At 42.4% G+C, this 19364-nt stretch overlaps 2 protein-coding genes across 2 annotated transcripts in view; both read left to right on the top strand.

The window, feature by feature from the left end:
* The first annotated feature begins 495 nt into the window (after nt 1–495).
* On the top strand, nt 496–7120 carry supv3l1 (SUV3-like helicase). The gene is made up of 15 exons (XM_066693313.1): nt 496–951; nt 1427–1504; nt 1964–2071; nt 2370–2484; nt 2839–3007; nt 3182–3293; nt 3586–3663; nt 3940–4031; nt 4201–4381; nt 4659–4752; nt 5025–5244; nt 5431–5511; nt 5602–5778; nt 6147–6295; nt 6508–7120. Exons 1-15 carry the CDS (start codon nt 666–668, stop codon nt 6983–6985), a joined length of 2418 nt encoding a protein of 805 aa, XP_066549410.1. The 5' UTR covers nt 496–665; the 3' UTR covers nt 6986–7120.
* Nucleotides 7121–9234: 2114 nt separating this feature from the next.
* Nucleotides 9235–19364, top strand: part of LOC136716041 (hexokinase-1) — a 34830-nt gene continuing 24700 nt past the window's right edge. The window contains exons 1-18 of the mRNA XM_066693511.1: nt 9235–9492; nt 11472–11634; nt 11773–11921; nt 12029–12148; nt 12374–12469; nt 12742–12841; nt 13091–13274; nt 13402–13557; nt 13858–14091; nt 14215–14519; nt 14866–15014; nt 15107–15226; nt 15451–15546; nt 15800–15899; nt 15993–16176; nt 16843–16998; nt 17181–17414; nt 17562–17703. Coding sequence (XP_066549608.1) covers nt 9430–9492; nt 11472–11634; nt 11773–11921; nt 12029–12148; nt 12374–12469; nt 12742–12841; nt 13091–13274; nt 13402–13557; nt 13858–14091; nt 14215–14519; nt 14866–15014; nt 15107–15226; nt 15451–15546; nt 15800–15899; nt 15993–16176; nt 16843–16998; nt 17181–17414; nt 17562–17703 — 2751 coding nt within the window. The 5' untranslated portion in view covers nt 9235–9429. The remainder of the gene's footprint in view (nt 9493–11471; nt 11635–11772; nt 11922–12028; nt 12149–12373; nt 12470–12741; nt 12842–13090; nt 13275–13401; nt 13558–13857; nt 14092–14214; nt 14520–14865; nt 15015–15106; nt 15227–15450; nt 15547–15799; nt 15900–15992; nt 16177–16842; nt 16999–17180; nt 17415–17561; nt 17704–19364) is intronic.

Raw genomic sequence — 19364 nt, 5'->3', positions numbered from 1 at the left:
TCTGGAGGCTAGGAAAAACACTGACATAATTTGATATTTTGGGGCTGAACTATGAATTGGTTCAATTAATACAATTTGGATTACTAAATTGAAGAGCTTGAAAGAATTACATCAAAACTAGAAGGGGACTGAACAAAATGTGTATTTTAAATACATTTTGCACTTAATATAATTACTAATCAAAATGTGTAGGAGTGTAAAAATAATTACCACAGGCATCACAATCGACTACCGCTGCAGCACATTTTCGTACCAGACAAAACCAGATGCACTTTGACCCTGCCTTTGGGTCCTTCTTGGTTCTGGCAGATGGCTGAAGAGAAATACACGCAACGTACTACAATATTAGCACACATAGCTTTCTTTTAAAGGAACATCAAATTATATATTTTGATATATATATCAAATGTTATTTTCGAACAAAATACGACATGTTCACCAATACATCTAAAATTGTAATAATTATTTACGATCAGGCAGCTCATCAGATTTCTATACACTAAAGGGGTCCTTTTCCACGTTTTCAATGGAGCCGCTGTTGAACGTCCTTTGCTAGGCACCAAGTTTATGTAGTTATTTTCCCGTGTGCCTGTGTCAGTACATGAAAACGATGGAGTAAATCACTGCACGGGGATTTCTGTTTGTTGCATAGTGTTGTGTTGACAATGTCACTGAAGCGCTGTGCGTTTCTTCTGTCACGGGTGTCAACCCGAGCAGTGTCTCTCCGCAGTGCCGGTGCTGCTGGATGTACCCACGGCTGTTTCATGTCCTGTGTACCGCTTCCCTGTCATCCTGAGCCGGGGCCTGTCGTCTCTGTGTCCCGCCGAAATGGGTCTTCCAGCAGCGCTTCTCGCCCCCCGGACACCTCGCTGTTCGTCCCTTTGAACATCAAAGCGGATTACACGGGAGATGGGTCTGTGGGGGCCGAGCTTACCCAACAGCTTGATAAAAGTAATTCCGCCTAATATTGTTATTTCTTTATTTTTATACAGTTATTAAATACTACTGCTACAAAAAAAAATGAAACTATACACAGTTTTTGTATAGGGCTTAATTCTGCACAGTATCATGTGTCTGTAGAAGTGTGCAGTAGTAAGATGCAGTTGGAAAGTCATGTAAACCTACAAATAAAAAATCACATTTTGTTCAATTATAAATCAGTGTGGTTTACTTTGACGTCTTTTCGTGGATTTTTTTTTGTACATGTAGTGGTATAAAGGATACATAAAAGAGAGGGATATTGCTTTTATTTGAATGCATCCTATCCGACTCAGGTGATGTTCATATTTTAATTTTAGAAAATCTGATAAGATCAATCTACCTAGTTCTGTGTCTTTAATTAAAATTAAAAAAAAATGGGGGGTGGGGGGATGTTTTGTGAGCCACTGCGCTTAGGTAGGATTATAATGATTTCTCGTTTTGACAGGTGAAGTACTTAAAGTGTTAAACAGATTCTACAAAAGGAAGGAGATGCAAAGACTGGCAGCAGAAAGTGGTTTAGATGGTGAGAACATAACTTTTTTCCATTCTAAGCTTGAAACAGCTTAAAGCTCAATGTGCTGTTAAGTTTCTCTAGAGCATGCTGCTAGCAGTTTGTGTATTTATTTATTTATATATATTCATGTATTAGTTATTGCTGTTGCTTGTGCTTTTTCACAGCACTTCTCCACTGACAAGTAATGTACATTAATTGGCAAACCAGTTATAAAGGAGAAATGGGCAAATCACTTTTAATGCGTAGATTGGCTTGGCTTGTTTTGTTTTGTTGCAGAAGCCAGCTGGCCCAGTCGCAGCTCCACAAAGTAGCAGACCCATGAAGATGTGCAGTGTCCACATTTATTGGGTTGTGCTGTTAGGGCCCTTACCATACATGATTGTTGATTTTGACTGGTAACATGTTAGGCAGTGGTGGAAAATAATCTCCAATCATCCTGTGGGCTGATCTGCGACTTCCCTCTTTCAGCTCGTCTCTTCCATCAAGCCTTCATCAGCTTCAGGAAGTTTGTGTTGGAGTCGGGGGGGATTGGTGCTGATTTGCACATCATTCTGAATGACATCTGCTGTGGGGCAGGTGAGTGTACAGAAAGAAAGCAGGTCTTGGATGCAGACAATTCCTAAAAATTCACATCAAACAATCTTTTAACTAAGTTGCTTGTGCCTTCATTGATCCAAAGGATGCGTGTTAAATGCACAGACAAAATCAGTCTTGGAGTTCTCATTGAAACTGCCTGTAGTGCTTCATCATAACCTGGTGCATGCTGCTGGTTTCAGTCAGGATGAAGTATGGAGATTAAAATGGTTTCCATGCTTTTGTCTGTAACAGTCACCAAAACATATTGTGTTTTTATAATTTCCGTATTATTTTGTAGGCCACGTAGATGATCTTTACCCCTACTTCATGAGACATGCCAAACAAATCTTTCCCATGCTGGACTGCATGGATGATCTGCGCAAGATCAGTGATTTGCGAGTGCCAGCTAACTGGTAGGTATTGGTTGGTTATGAGTTGTAAAAGCTGTTCTTTGTGCTTAGTTTTGTACATCTCATTGCAAAGGGCTGCTGGAATTTAAGCTACAGTGCTTTGAATTGAAATGCTATATTGAACAGGACCTCTTCATGGTAACCTGACACATTTTCTATAAAATTAGGAAGCACTATGGATTAAAGGCTTGAAATACTTGGCTTAAGTTAGTGACATATGTAAATTGTTAGTTAGCTGGTCTTTGTTTGTTAAACTCCATTATCTTTCATGTATTCATGTATCTTAATGCTTTACAGAGATAAAAACATATTAATAGACAAGACTGCTCCTCTTCTCCTGCCTGTATCTCTCTGTAGGTACCCGGAAGCCAGAGCTATTCAGAGGAAGATTATATTCCATGCGGGTCCCACCAACAGTGGGAAAACTCATCATGCCATCCAGAGATATCTGGCAGCCAAGTCTGGGGTCTACTGCGGGCCACTGAAGTTGCTAGCTCATGAGATCTTTGAAAAGAGCAACAGTGTTGTGAGTGTTACTGTTCAGCTTCGCTTTGTCTAATGAGTGTTTTTGGTTTTAAATGCATTACTTAAAGTTATGCATGCCATTGTGTTGTATAATCGAAGAAAAGCTATTTTCTTAAAAAAAAAAAAAAAAAAAAAAAGCATCTTTTAAGTTTGCTAAATGTTTTTTTCCTTTCAGGGTGTGCCCTGTGACTTGGTTACAGGAGAGGACAGAACATATGTTGACCCAGAAGGGAGACAGTCGGGCCATGTTGCCTGTACCATTGAAATGTGCAGTGTCACTACGCCATGTTAGTGTTTTTCTTTTATTCTTTACAGAAGTTTTTTTATGACAAGTGTCAGTACTTGATGTATATCAGTGCAACGTTAAGTCTTGGTGGTAGCAGCCCTTTTAATTACAATATATAGTGGCTTTATATTTGGCCAGTTACAAACATGATCTGCTAAGACAGGGGATTGGAAACCTTGGACTCCCACTCAGTGTAAAATGAACTCAGAGAAAAAACATTGATAAAAAATCAGAATCACATTGTAAATATTTCTCAAAAGGACTGTATATCTTCTTTCTTGTCTTTTACACAGATGAAGTTGCAGTTATTGATGAAATCCAGATGATTAGGGACCTGTCCAGAGGCTGGGCGTGGACCAGAGCTCTGCTAGGTCTTTCAATTAATTACAGTAATATCGCACTAATAGACCTCTCCCAGCTTCGGATTGCTTCTGAGGTTCAAATGTAAAATCAAGATCTATAGATACTGTGTGTGTATGTTTATAGCAATACAATGTAAAGGGATTTTGTAATGATTTACTTTAACAAGCATGCTATTTTTGTTGGTGTTTTCTGCTGTTGAATAGGTATTTGTCAGTTACCCACAGTATTGTTTAAATTAATCTCTTATCTGTAAATGGTGTTTTTCCGTCTGTGTGTGTAAACAGGCTTGTGTGCTGAAGAGATTCATGTCTGCGGTGAAGCTGCAGCCATTAACTTCGTCACAGAGCTCATGTACACAACGGGGGAGGAAGTCGAGGTGGGTGAAGGCCTAGACAAGACTGCAGGTCCACTGTGGGGATGCAGTTTTTCCAGACTTAAAAAGTTGTATATTTTCAGACCTCCACTGCTGATGTCAAAAACAACCAAATTCAACAACTTGTGAAACTATCTCAGATGCATTTTTTTTATTTTGCTCCCCCACTAAGATTCGGAACTACAAGAGACTAACCCCCATTTCAGTGCTGGATTATTCCGTGGAGTCCTTGGATAACCTGCATCCTGGAGACTGCATCGTCTGCTTCAATAAGAACGATATCTACTCCATCAGCCGGCAGATTGAAGCGCGGGGGCTGGAGTGTGCGGTCATCTACGGCAGTCTGCCACCTGGTGGGTATCAGCGGATTTTTACACCCCAGTTTTGTGTTTAAATTTGAAGAAACTTGATCTTGACCCCATGGAGAGCTTGTATTTAATTTGCCTATCTATTGAATAAGGTCAAGAAATATTCATAAATGAAATCAATTAAATGATTGAATAAAAGAGACCTTTTGCTGTGATTCTAGGTTGTGCTCAGCTTTTGAAAGCAGAGACCTGAAAAGTGTTGTTGGCAGAGAGGGTGGGAGCTTCAACTGTTTGTTTATTTGTTTGTATTTATTTTAAACAGGCACCAAATTGGCTCAGGCAAAGAAATTCAACGACCCGGATGATCCGTGCAAGATTCTTGTTGCTACAGACGCGATAGGAATGGGATTGAATCTGTAAGTGTATGACAGAACCTGGTTATGTACCATGAAAGGACATGATTCCAAGAATCATCATTCTATATTAATTAGTACTTTGATACTTTTTTCTGTTTTGCTTTCAGATGCTTAACCTTAGATTTATAAATGAGCCTCTTGTAAAATGGAAAAAGAAAAAATTAACTAATAAATACGTAGAGAACAGAAAGCATTTGTTCTCCGTATGGTACCGGACCTGTGGCGTTTCCAGGACCGTTCGGCTCTGATAAACGCTGCTTGTCTTCACACAGGAGCATAAAGCGCATCATCTTCAGTTCGCTGGTGAAGCCCACCATCAACGAGAAGGGAGAGAAGGAGATGGACACTATCAGCACCTCCCAGGCACTGCAGATCGCCGGGCGCGCCGGCCGCTTCAGCTCAGTGTTCAAGGAGGGCGAGGTGACCACTATGCACCGCGATGACCTGCCCACGCTGAAGGAGATCCTGGCACGCCGGGTGGAGCCCATAGAGGTGAGCGAACACGGGCCTTCAGAGCCACCAGCTTCATCACCAAGCTGGAAAAATAACACATCCATTGAGTGGTTGACTTGATGCTGGACATGCAGAGTTTGTGGTGTGTTCAGGAAGTGGCTATTGTGTATCTACTCAACTTGGTATGGTTCTTATATTACTATAATTTTTTTCCTGTTTATACAGATCGCTGGACTGCATCCCACAGCAGATCAGATTGAAATGTTTGCCTACTACCTTCCTGAAGCAAGTTTATCAAACCTAATTGTAAGTACTGAAAAGGAAATATGCAGTGTACAGCTTTTTAATTCCATATTGCTTTTTTCTGAAGCTCAGGACTTTCTTTGCTTCCATCAGGATATTTTTGTTAGCCTCGCTCAAGTGGACGGTCTCTTCTTTGTCTGCAACGTCGATGACTTCAAGTTCCTTGCTGACATGATCCAGCACATTCCCCTGAACCTGCGCTCTCGATACGTCTTCTGTACGGCGCCGATCAACAAGAAACAGCCCTTTCTCTGTACTTCATTTTTAAAGGTATCCGTGGCACAAAGCTTAGATGCTACATATCCTGTATTTGGTAATTGCAATCATTGACAATATCCCAAAAAGTACATTTGTTTTATCCTAATAATCAACACTCATGTCTTAACATTTGTCCACTTAAAAACTGCACACACATTAGTTGAGCCAAACTGATTTCTGATTTAGAGCAGTAAGACCATTCTACCTTCATGTTTATTCCTTATTTGAACTTCCCATGCCAATGCTCTCTTCCTGTAAATGAGTTTAAGTGTAGTTGTAGGTGGCTTTATATTGTAATCTATTTACTTCCCCTGTGTATTTCCACACGCTCAGCTTTGGTTTAGTGCCACTCTTTCAGGCTAATGGCCTTTCTTTTGCAGTTTGCCAGGCAGTTCAGCAGAGACGTGCCACTGACCTTTGACTGGGTGTGCAGACACATTGGTTGGCCTGTTGTTGCTCCCAGGAACATTAAAGACCTTGTCCATTTGGAGGCTGTTCACGATGTGCTGGACCTCTACCTCTGGTTAAGGTATCCATACTCAGCCTGTCTTTACTGTGAAGCTGTGACTTTTATACTGAAGGTCAAGTGCTGTTTTGCTCCCAGTTTATAGCTGTGTAAGGCAAGAGAATTTAATTGTGTGTCTTGTGTATGTTACAAGTATTTTATCAAGCAAAGGCTATTTCTGGATCAGTGGAGTTCGCTGTGGTCTTGTGAACTAAATGTCTGTCTGATTTCCTCAGCTACCGTTTTATGGACATGTTCCCCGATGCAAATCTCATCCGGGACATTCAGAAGGAGCTCGACAGCATCATCCAGGCCGGTGTGCGTAACATCACGAGGCTTATCCGGGCCTCGGAGACCCACACCTCCTCAGGCACGCCCTCCGTCCCGGACGACACCGTTCCCCTCTACCGGCCATTCTCCAAGGACATGACAGTGAACGCCCAGGAGTATATAGGGAACAGGGTGCAGAAGAAGGGCCAGAGAAGGGTGCGGGGCTCCAAGGCTTCGGAGGTCAGACTGGAAGACGGGAATTCGCAGGGACAGGGTTCCCTGAGCTCCCGTCTGGTGAACGAGGGGCTGCTGACCCCTGACCTCCTGGAGCAGCTGCAGAGAGAGTGGTCCAGTGGGCACTCGGACAGCAGGGATGACACTCTGGCAGAAGGAGGCAGAACTGGAAACAAATCCAAACCCAAAGGGAAGAAAAACAAAAAGTAAAGGTTCTGGGGGGAATTTTAGAAGATCAGTCTGTTTATAAATCATACAGTAGATTAAATGGTTTTTATATTTGGTACAATATTGGTCACAATGATCAAATGTAATTAGTAGGGCTAATAAATGGCAGTAATCTCACATGGTGTGGAAGAGATCTGTTTGATTATGGGGCTATACAGGGATTAATTTTGTCACTGGACATCAAAAGCAAACCCATATCTTCTGCAGATTTGTTGGAAAGACACTTTGGAACAGTTACAGTTATAGGATGCAAGGTAGCAGTCCTTTGAAGTACTGCGAAACAAATACAAGGACTTCAGATCATTACTAGGACCCAGTGCATGCATAAATACACTGAACACTATAAAAGGCACTGACCCAAGCCAAGGTAACGTGATAATAGATAAACCCTATCAGCTCCTGCACATGGTTAGTCCCTTCCAGAAGAGCAACCACACCGAAGTGAGCAGAGTTCCCCAAATCCACCATCAACACAAAAAATAGACAACAGACAAACAGAAAAAATAACACTTTTAACAAATAAAGTGTTGGTAAACCACTAAAAAATAAAAGACTGGTTCCCCCCCACTTTTCCTAATACTTTATTATTGGTAGGTATACTGTGAAAACATTTTATTTAAGAGGGAAACAAAAACATCTTTGATTTACATAAATAAAAGCAAAGTTCATGAACTGCCCAAAGTTAGCTGTAATACTACAAGAACTGATCGAGCACAAAGCCTGCTGAGCTGTTTTCTCCGGAGTGAGAGGGTCACCTTAATTATCTGGACGTTACCATAGAAACCCTTTTGCAAAGCATTTGAGTTCTCGCACATTTGCTTAATTGATTATTGAAGCTAAGAATATTTGGCTTATCGTTCTAAAAGTGGTGTGAACAGTCAGCGAAGAGAAAGTGGGAAGATAAAATGGTTTGCGTCAAAAATACTTTCATTCTTTCTATTTCAGTGTTTTACGCACATGCAAAGTGTCATTTTCACTGAGGAGTAATTTGTCTACCACTAGGATTAATTTGAACAGTAAGCCTTAGATTTTCAATCCTGTGACCTGTCCCTTTAGGGGTTTTTTCATCTGCGTTTCAGTACAAAAAGTATTTCAGCTAAAGCTCTTCAGTGAGAACTTAATTGTGCATTTTCTAATTGTTTATCGGTGCATCTCATTCTCAGGCAGTCATTTGCTCTGACTTTTGTGTGTTCTGGTAAAACCGCATCAGAGCATTCCATTTATTTGTGGAGGACATGCAGAGTTTGCAGAAGACAGGTCTGGTTAAACATTTACGCATTCAGGTATGCATTTTCAGAGTTGCGACAGCTGGTAATATATTTTTTATTATACCTAGATTATGTTAAATGTTTTGTAAATATCTTCAAGGTTTTTGAATGGGGGAGGAGGGGTTTGTATGCATTTGCTACTGCATGTATCTAACAGTACGTTTTTTTCAGGATGAGAAAAGAGTATTGCAAGAGTGCAACTTGTTTTTGTTCTAGTAAAGTCATTTGCGACTAAAGGGCCTTCCCAGCTCTCAATGTCAATGTCAGATTTCTCTGGCTCCCACCTCCTCTCTTTGTCTCCTCCAAACCTTGTTGACCTTCCTGCTGTTCATGCGCTACCTATGGAGAGGGATTAGACTGTACTGCTTGCAAAACAAATTAGGAATTCTCACTGTAGCTAGAATTCAGGAAGACCTCTCATAATTTTAGTCACACACTAATACTGCATTGGTACACTAGCAAAATTTCTTCTGGGATTTCCTCTCTCCCCTTTGAATGCGTCTAGGCATCTTATTGAATTTGATGTAACTTATTTAATTATTTTTTCAACAAAACAAAGATCTTGCAGATATGTACATTTATAATTTGTTATAAATCATCACTCTTGTGAAGTTACACTCCGATTAATGTCCCTTTATCTCCTACACAATTTTTTTTCTTGTTTAAATGTCTGTTAGATTTAAACAAACCTCCACATATGTTCCAGAAATGACAATCTATCTCATCTTTACCTATCCCTCACTTTTGGGTCTAAAGTGCACTGTGTACTGTATTTCTCACCTCTTAAACTCCCAAGAGGTGGTCTGTGTGAATCTACTACAAGCAGAAAGGGCGTTACAATCTGGCAGGCAGTCCCTATTGTTTGGAAGGGAGCCAGTGGCTTGCTAGGGGAAGGCAAAGTGTGGAAGAGCAAGTGAGTCATTAATTATTGAGCCATCAGAGGGGTGGGCTTTACCAACATTGCCACTGAGGAAAAACATTTTCAAGCATGAAAACTTTCATTTGGCCTCACAAGGAGTCTGCTTCCTTCAGAGAGTAAAGTGGAGTCTAATTAAGAAAACAACCAGCAGAACTAGAAGGGCCCAACGGGGGAGAGAGAGACGGGGAGAACTTGGACTTATTTGAAAACCTGCTTGAGGAAACTTATCAGGACTCAAGATGTTTGCTGTACATTTGCTCTCCTTCTACTTCTCAAAACTTCAGGAAGACCAGATCAAAAAGGTGAGCTCTTGGACTTCTACGAATTGTGATTGTTTCATTCTAGATGGCCGCAGATGATTTTGTTAGCAATTGTGCCTTCTTAGTGTCAGGTCATTGTGCAGGTGGAGCCCGTAGTACAGGTTATAATAAAACTGCTACTTTAATTCAATATTAATGCTACAAATAAGTATAACGTTGGAATGCAAGTGTGTCTTACTGACAGCTAGTTGGTCAATAGGACAAAACAGCAGATGGTTTTAGTACCCAAAGAAGTAACTGTTAAGCACTATTGTTGATCTGAGAGCAAAGGCATTGAACAAGAAGCATACACATTCCCTGAAATGGTCCCTTTACTGTAGGAAGGAAAGGGAGGATAAAAGCACGGACCAGCTAGGAAGTGGGACTAAGACATGGTCCAGTTTGAATGGAATCCAAGTGTTTAGAAGTTTACTAAACAAATATTTTTACAAAAATCTTTTTATAGAGACTTTTCCCCCCTGCAGTGTTATGACCTTTTTGTGCTTCCCACGCCTCCCTCTGTCGAACAGTAGTAAACTGCATGTCGGCCACAAAGACATTTATTAGAATGATGGGAACTGGTCCATTCATTTCAAACAGCCTTGTATTTATGTGCATCACTGATGTATGGGAGCGGATGTGCCTGATAAATTATTGAATAAAACCGTGGCCTAATATTTATCAGAAGGGACAGTTTAACTATTCATTATAGGATTGACTTGTACTGTAGTGTATTTAAAAAAAAAAAAAAAAAAGTATGACCCGTTGAAAGGGAACCGTTTTAAACCGATCAGAGCAAAGACAAACCTAGAGGATTAACACAAATGCTAATGATATCATGTCGCATGCACTGAAGAGTGTTTTACCCGAATCGCACCATGTGTATTTATAAACGGAGGGCGAAGTACTGTTGTGATAGCAAGTTATCTGAAGCAGAAGGAACTCAATCTCTGTGTGTGAGATTTAATCATTGAATCCCTGCACTGCAGAACCTTGGACTGCTGATAACATTATATTACTGTCTTATCTACCTGAACAGTGTGGAGAATGATTAACTTCATTGTCTCATTGAATCTCACTGATGGAAGAAAATTTTTGGTGATGTGCCTTGGTACCCTATACGTCCATGCCTGATATAGCATTTGGTTCGGATAATGTGAACATTTCTGCTAAAGTTAAAGCCACCTCTGCAATGTTCAGCTTCCATTAGCAAGGACGAAGTCTGTACAGTAATGTAGATATTCAACAATGTCCCAAAGGATTACCAGGATAGCTTTTTTTATAATTTTATTTCTATCAATTGGAGATGCCAAACCCCTGCCCTTTGAACGTGTGATTTATTTTTTAGCGTTCCTAGTAAGTGAAGGGTAAAAAAATTCCATTAACCAAAGTCAACCGGTCAACAGTCTTACAGAAAATGTCACGTGGTTAACCATTGATGTTTTATAGAAAATGATAGTTTACTTCCCAGTGAATTTCAATGCAGTTAACTTCCCCGGTTTGGGAATTCCAGTTTTCCCCTCACATAATAGGGATTAGAAATGTGTAAAATCCAGATGAATACTTGAGAAGTCAGAGCGTGTAACAGCTCATCCTGCAGTGCTGTGCAGGATACAAATTTGTGAGTCCAAATCCAACAGAAAATGCTTTAATTCTGGTAAAGCCTCTTTCAAAGAGACATATTTCACTTGCTCAAAATGTAATCCTTTACATGAGTGAGTTTAAAACATTAGATGGTGATGGTTTTGAAAAAGAATATGCCTGTAAATGAATTAACAATCAGCTGAATTTGGTCATGTGTAGAGCACCCAATATCCTATACATCAACCATCTAAATGCAAGAAAACCGCTATAAACTTTTGACAAGAAACAATGTTCAGGAAACTGATTGACTGGCATTAATAAACTACTAGTTCATTAAAAATTATTATTGCACTTTAAATTGGTATTGGTAATTATGGCTGTGTTGTGTTTCCCTTCAGGTGGACAGGTTTCTGTACGCCATGCGGCTTTCTGATGACCAGTTGCTGGACATTGCGGCACGCTTCCAGGCAGAGATGGAGAAGGGCCTGTCTGCTGAGAGCAACCCAACAGCGGCCTTGAAGATGCTGCCCACACATGTCCGCTCAACACCTGACACCTCAGGTAGGAGTTTCAGCACTGTGTTCCCGCTCATACCTGGCACAGATGCTGGTTTGAGGCTGACAGACCTTTGAAAATCCAGACCAGTTTCAGTGCAGTGGCATTAAGTCCTAAATTCATGGACTTATGCCTGTTTTCCAGAGAAGGGGGAGTTTCTGGCTCTGGACCTGGGGGGCTCCAAGTTCAAAGTGCTGCAGGTGAAGGTGTCTGAAGATGGGAAGAAGAGAGTGGAAATGGAGAGCAAGATGTACCCCAATCCTGAGGAGATCCTCAGTGGCAAAGGGACAGATGTAAGCAACTTGTATATCCTTTTCCATAGATTCCTTGACTTTGGTGTTTTATCTGACCTTTACCACACCTACAATCAGTGTCTTGTACTTTCCTACTTTTCCTGCAGCTCTTTGACTATGTAGCTGCATGTCTGAAGGATTTCATGCAGAGCAAACACATCAATCAGAAGAAACAGCCCCTGGGTTTCACTTTCTCCTTCCCCTGTAGACAGTCGACAGTGGATGAGGTAAGGGGGAAAAGTGGACTTTGTCCTGGGTGAGCTTTCCCGCTCCCACCTTATAGAGGACCTCAATCCTGCTGCACTCTATGCTGTGGATTCCAAAGTCAAAAACTAAATTAAAAAGTAACCTTCACTAAATAAAATCAATACATCTCATTCAGCTGCATAACTGCTGTGTGTAAAATGTTGATTCAATGTCATTTTCACTCATGTGGACTTCATTTGTTGTAGGGTGTCCTGCTGTCATGGTCAAAGCACTTCAAGGCCAGGGGGGTTCAAGGCAAAGACGTGGTGAACTTGCTACGGAAAGCTATTGACAGAGCTGGGGTACTCTTGTTTTTTTTCTCTCTCTCTTTCTTGCAGAAGGAGCTCCAACAGAGTTACAACATTTACCTGTATTTATTCATTGTCAAAGTCCCATTGGGATTCAGGTATCTTGTGCAAATGTTATGAAGCAATGTTATGAAGGAAGGAGTAAATTAAAGTTCTTGGCCATGTCTTGCACCTTCATAATACCATCAGCGCCCCCTAGTGTCTGAAGGAACATCAAGGAAACATACCTGTCCTATCACTTACAAATGTCTGGCTTATTTTGCAAGGGAATTGATGTGGATGTCTTGGCCCTAGTTAACGACACAGTGGGAACCATGATGACATGTGGATACGATGACCAGCACTGTGAAGTTGGAGTCATTATAGGTGAGATGACAATTAATTGGTGGTGGGGGGGCGGTCTTTGTGACTTTCTGTTACAAACTGCAGTGATGTATAATACTGTACCTTATTGGCTTTCTTTGGTCTCATCATTCTTTTGAGAAAACAATGAACATCTTCCCATGTTTTGAGGATTCATGCTGTCATGTACACAATCATAGTCTTGGGCCAAAAGTCGTTTACAGTAAGAATGTACAAGAACCGTTTCTTGGATCTGATTGCTCTCTCCCTCAGGTACCGGCACCAACGCGTGCTACATGGAGGAGTTGAGACACATTGACCTGGTGGAGGGGGACGAGGGCAGGATGTGCATCAACACCGAGTGGGGCGCGTTTGGGGACGACGGCTCGCTCGATGACTTCATTACTGACTTTGACAGAGAAATCGATGCCGCGTCCATCAACCCAGGGAAGCAGCTGTAAGCATCCTGTTATGAGCATGAATTGTCAAATCAGGTTTAGCGTAGGCCTGACACTCCTGAGACAGTGCCAGGGACTCCAGGCCATATTAATTCAACACAAAATGCTCCTCTTGCTGTGTCCCAGGTTTGAGAAGATGATCAGTGGGCTGTATCTGGGTGAGCTTGTGAGACTAATTCTGCTGAAGATGACCAAGAAAGGCTTGCTCTTCAAAGGCCGCGCTTCAGACGCACTGCGCACCAAAGGAAAATTCGAGACCCGACACATTTCTGCAATTGAGAAGTAAGGGGGATTGTCATGGGGTACTAAACCTCACCGCTGGTAATGAATCCGATATAGTGCGGGAAGAGGTTCTGTTGCCCCTTCTTTAAACCCAATTTAAACAGTGAATGGATAGGCTATTTATTTGACAAATTCTTCAAACAAATAAATTATCCTCTTAGGTTTATACCATACCATATGTGTTAATTAATATGAGGATTTTATGCTTTTCCAAGTATCCCTTCCAGCAAACCATGGTTGCCACAAAAGCAGTCAGGGATAGCTGTGGAGCTGTGGGTTAAAATAATTATGTGATTTCAGATACAAGGAGGGTTTGAACAACACCAGAGAGATCCTGACTGCCCTTGGGCTTCAGCCCTCGGAGGATGACTGCATTGCAGTCCAGCACGTCTGCACCATCGTTTCCTTCAGATCTGCCAACCTCTGCGCTGCCGCCCTATCGGCCATACTCGCCCGCATCCGGGAGAACAAGAAAGTCAGTCGCCTGAGGACCACGGTGGGGGTGGATGGGACTGTCTACAGAACTCATCCTCAGTACGTTCATATTAGTTGGGGGGCAGAGGGGGCAAAAAAACAAGATAAATGGAACAGTAGGACATAGCAACCATCCATCCAGGGTTAGGAGTTATATTTATTTATTTCATGTTTGTGTTTCAGATATGCCAAGCGGCTGCACAAGGTGGTGCGCCGGCTGGTGCCAGACTGCCACGTGCGCTTCGTGCTCTCAGAGAGCGGCAGTGGGAAGGGCGCTGCCATGGTGACAGCGGTGGCACAGAGACTGGTGTCCCAGCGCAAGCAGATTGACCAGACCCTGGCCCCCTTCTTGCTCAGCCGGCAGCAGCTGCAACAGGTCAGGGACAAGATGAGGGTGGAGCTGGAGCGTGGCTTGAAAAAAGACACACACCACACGGCCTCTGTCAAGATGCTGCCCTCATACGTGTACAGGACTCCCGACGGGACGGGTACGGACTGGTCTCTCTGCGATCATCACTGTTTCCAGCTGTTTTGCTCGTGCATGTAGAGGATTTGCAATTTTTGGTGTTTTCTCTGAGATTCCCAACCCACCGTAAAGACCTGAAGAAACTAAAAACATAATTTTGTTTATCTTCCCACTTTTCCTCTCTCTCTACTGTCTTTGAGAGAGTCAAGACTCTAGATTAGAAGAGCAAGGAAACAGTATAAAAATGCGAGGCATTTAGTGTTCTGCAGAGGTACATGTAATGCATAAAAAAACAAAATATTACAGTTTAGCAACACTTCAGCCTCTTCCCCCACGTTTTATAACCAAATCAATTTGTTGTCTTTTAGAAGGTGGAAAGTTTCTTGCGCTGGACCTGGGAGGAACCAATTTCCGGGTACTGGTTGTGAAAATCCGCAGTGGTTTACGCAGATCAGTCCGGATGTACAACAAGATCTATGCCATCCCATTGGAAATCATGCAAGGGACTGGGGAAGAGGTGAGCGGGGCTGCTGGTTTCTTTACCACTCTTGTCGTTTGCATTTCAGTTTTGGCACCGCCTGTTCTCACTGTTGAATATCTGTCCTGCAGCTCTTCGATCACATCGTTCACTGCATTTCGGATTTCCTTGACTACATGGGCATGAAAAACACCACGCTACCTCTTGGATTTACGTTCTCTTTTCCCTGTAGACAGACTGGGATTGACAAGGTATGAGGGCACCAGTTCTGAGTAACTGTATATGTAGCGTTCATGATAAAGATAATTATTATAGTTTATTGATTATCCTATAGTTATCCTATAGTTTGCATTTTGTGATTTAACCAGTTCCGCAGCTAATTTGCCATGTTTGTTTAATAATTCATGATGTTTGAAAGTATTGTTTTTATTCCTCAGAGCATAAAAAGTCATTTCTGTGTCTTATTTTCACACAGGGAACTCTTGTTAACTGGACCAAAGGTTTTAAAGCCACAGACTGTGAAGGTCACGATGTGGTGGACATGTTAAGGGAAGCCATCAAACGAAGGAATGTAAGTAAAGTATCACTCCATCTCAAATTTCAATCTATTTATGTTATTCTTTGGTCCAACTTTGAACTTAAAACAACACTGTGTACTTTCATATTGTTAGATCAAAAAATTAATTTAAATTCCATCATAAAACCGCCCCTCAACTACAGTAGCACACACTAAATTTGTATTCTCACCCAGGTTTAGAAACATATTGATCTAAAGGCCACGCTCCTCAGAAATGTCTTTGGTTAAATGGTCTCTCTTTCTTCAGGAGTTTGATCTGGACATTGTTGCTGTTGTGAATGACACCGTGGGAACTATGATGACCTGTGCTTATGAAGACCCTCAGTGCGAAATCGGGCTGATCGCCGGTACGCAGTTCACAAGCTGATACGTGTTTGGTTTTGTGTTTGTTTTGAGTGTAAACCCCTGAGACCCTTTATTTGTCATTCTACCTACTTCAGGAACAGGAAGCAATGTCTGTTACATGGAGGAGATGAGGAATATCGAGACTGTGGAGGGAGATGAGGGGCGGATGTGTGTGAACACTGAATGGGGTGGATTTGGAGAAAACGGTTGCATTGAAGATATAAGAACAAAATTTGACCGAGAGGTGGATGAAGGGTCTTTGAACATAGGCAAACAACGGTAAGGGACCACTAGTTTGTAACGTAAAGGACTCTGTTTATAACATGGGTTTATAACATGGTGGATAGTGTATTGTGTATCTGTGGATGTGAGACCAGAAAGCTTTGTGGTAATGAATATTGTGAATGTTTCATTGTGTCAGACAAGCTGATATTCATGAAGCAATCTTTTCCACACAAATACCCTCTAACATGCTTGGTCTCAAAAAATAGTAAAATGCAGTAAATGTCTGTATTTCATTGTGATATCTGTGTTTGGTATTTAGTATTTGAATTATACTGGATTTGTTTTTTCTAAAGACAAGCCCGTGGTTTCTAACTTCAGATTAACAGGGCAATCCCTTCACGTGATGTCTGGTCCGTGAGTCTACTGGGCAAATCTGGATTGGGGAAGGCATGGTGCCTCAGTGTCTCACTAGAGGGCACTGTATTGTCAAGAATAGCTTTGAAAACCAAGCCCAAGCTGAGCAGCTATCCCTGACTGCACTTGTATCATGGCCTTTCCTACCTCTCTGAGCTTAACTGCACTGCACTATGCTTTTACTGTGATATACAACAAAAGAGTATCCAATTAAGGCCAGTTCATTGACACAATGGTCCTTCATAGTCCCCGAGTTCATAGTGGTCTTCCTGGCGGTGGGATCTGAGGGTGATGTGTGTTGTGCAGGTTTGAGAAGATGACCAGTGGCATGTACCTGGGGGAGATCGTGAGGCAGATCCTCATCGATCTGACGAGACGAGGCCTGCTGTTCCGAGGTCGCGTCACAGAGCGCCTCAAGACCAGGGGAATCTTCGAGACCAAGTTCCTGTCTCAGATTGAAAGGTAGACCCCTCCACTGTTCCCAACAACACCTTATTGTTTCCTTGTTTTCAACACCTGATTTTTTTACATTGTTATTTTCTGGTTGCATGACCTTCTAAGGTTGTCAGCATCACCATTGGCCTTCACTTTAGCCTGTGGTAAATGATATCTTCCTTGTGGTAGCACCTGTGTGTGTCTCCTAGTGACCGGCTGGCGCTGCTCCAGGTGAGAGCCATCCTGCAGCAGCTGGGTCTGGACGGCACATGTGACGACAGCATCATTGTGAAGGAGGTGTGCAGCACGGTCTCACGCAGGGCGGCACAGTTATGTGGCGCTGGCATGGCCGCTGTGGTGGACAAGATCCGGGAAAACAGAGGGCTGGACAAGCTGGACATCACCGTGGGGGTTGATGGCACGCTGTATAAACTGCACCCACAGTGAGTAACTTGCAGAGGCAGCTTAAGTGTCCCAGACTGTGTTTGTGTGCAATACGTTGAATAAGTGGGAGATATGTGTGGGAGAGACCCTGCTTTTACTTCATTTATTTTGCCAGAAAGACAGGAACTCTTGTCCTCTTTTCCCAGCTTCTCCAGTATACTGAAGGAGACTGTGCAGGATCTCGCACCCCAGTGTGAGGTCAACTTCGTCCTCTCGGAAGACGGGAGTGGGAAAGGGGCAGCCCTCATCACAGCGGTGGCGCGCAAATATAAAGAACCTCTTCGTCCTGCTGTCTGACACCCCTGCTCTCTGAAATTGCATTAACTGTACAATGAATTCCAAATGTATTTCTGTCTTCAAGCTCCAATGCACAGGACCTCTAACATTCGGGTCAATTGATTCCCCAGTGTCTTATATACACTCACCTAAAGGATTATTAGGAACACCATACTAATACTGTGTTTGACCCCCTTTCGCCTTCAGAACTGCCTTAATTCTACGTGGCATTGATTCAACAAGGTGCTGAAAGCATTCTTTAGAAATGTTGGCCCATATTGATAGGATAGCATCTTGCAGTTGATGGAGATTTGTGGGATGCACATCCAGGGCACGAAGCTCCCGTTCCACCACATCCCAAAGATGCTCTATTGGGTTGAGATCTGGTGACTGTGGGGGCCAGTTTAGTACAGTGAACTCATTGTCATGTTCAAGAAACCAATTTGAAATGATTCGACCTTTGTGACATGGTGCATTATCCTGCTGGAAGTAGCCATCAGAGGATGGGTACATGGTGGTCATAAAGGGATGGACATGGTCAGAAACAATGCTCAGGTAGGCCGTGGCATTTAAACGATGCCCAATTGGCACTAAGGGGCCTAAAGTGTGCCAAGAAAACATCCCCCACACCATTACACCACCACCACCAGCCTGCACAGTGGTAACAAGGCATGATGAATCCATGTTCTCATTCTGTTTATGCCAAATTCTGACTCTACCATCTGAATGTCTCAACAGAAATCGAGACTCATCAGACCAGGCAACATTTTTCCAGTCTTCAACTGTCCAATTTTGGTGAGCTTGTGCAAATTGTAGCCTCTTTTTCCTATTTGTAGTGTAGATGAGTGGTACCCGGTGGGGACTTCTGCTGTTGTAGCCCATCCGCCTCAAGGTTGTACGTGTTGTGGCTTCACAAATGCTTTGCTGCATACCTCGGTTGTAACCAGTCATTATTTCAGTCAAAGTTGCTCTTCTATCAGCTTGAATCAGTCTGCCCATTCTCCTCTGACCTCTAGCATCAACAAGGCATTTTCGCCCACAGGACTGTCGCATACTGGATGTTTTTCCCTTTTCACACCATTCTTTGTAAACCCTAGAAATGGTTGTGCGTGAAAATCCCAGTAACTGAGCAGATTGTGAAATACTCAGACCGGCCCGTCTGGCACCAACAACCATGCCACGCTCAAAATTGCTTAAATCACCTTTCTTTCCCATTCAGACATTCAGTTTGGAGTTCAGGAGATTGTCTTGACCAGGACCACACCCCTAAATGCATTGAAGCAACTGCCATGTGATTGGTTGGTTAGATAATTGCATTAATGAGAAATTGAACAGGTGTTCCTAATAATCCTTTAGGTGAGTGTATGCATGTAATGGAAAATGCTGAATTGTCTGAACCAGCGCTGTAGTGGGGACTGAAGAGGTGGGTATACTCTAATACCAACCAGGGGTGTTGGGGGCGGGTGTGATGCTGGCAATATGTCGACCGGGGGGGGAAGTGTCTGAATTAATAAGGTATAGAAGGCTATATGCAAAATCACATTAGGTGGGCATACACAAAGTTCTCCTCATATTAGGTGGGCATACCGCGTATATCTGTGTCAAATATGCAGACCCTTTTATTATTATTATTATTATTATTTGCATTAAATTAAATTAAGAGTAGCAACAAA

This window comes from Amia ocellicauda, chromosome 20, assembly GCF_036373705.1.
Source record: "Amia ocellicauda isolate fAmiCal2 chromosome 20, fAmiCal2.hap1, whole genome shotgun sequence".
Taxonomy (NCBI): Eukaryota; Metazoa; Chordata; class Actinopteri; order Amiiformes; family Amiidae; genus Amia; species Amia ocellicauda.
Note: the sequence above shows the minus strand (reverse complement) of the source record. Positions and strands in the feature narration are given on the sequence as shown.

Excerpts from the sequence above, each read along its gene's own strand:
- supv3l1 (XM_066693313.1), top strand. The coding sequence starts at position 666 with ATGTCACTGAAGCGCTGTGCGTTTCTTCTGTCACGGGTGTCAACCCGA. Across the intron at positions 2,485-2,838 it reads TTGCGAGTGCCAGCTAACTG|GTACCCGGAAGCCAGAGCTA; the intron begins GTAGGTATTGGT and ends ATCTCTCTGTAG. Across the intron at positions 4,032-4,200 it reads CAACGGGGGAGGAAGTCGAG|ATTCGGAACTACAAGAGACT; the intron begins GTGGGTGAAGGC and ends TCCCCCACTAAG.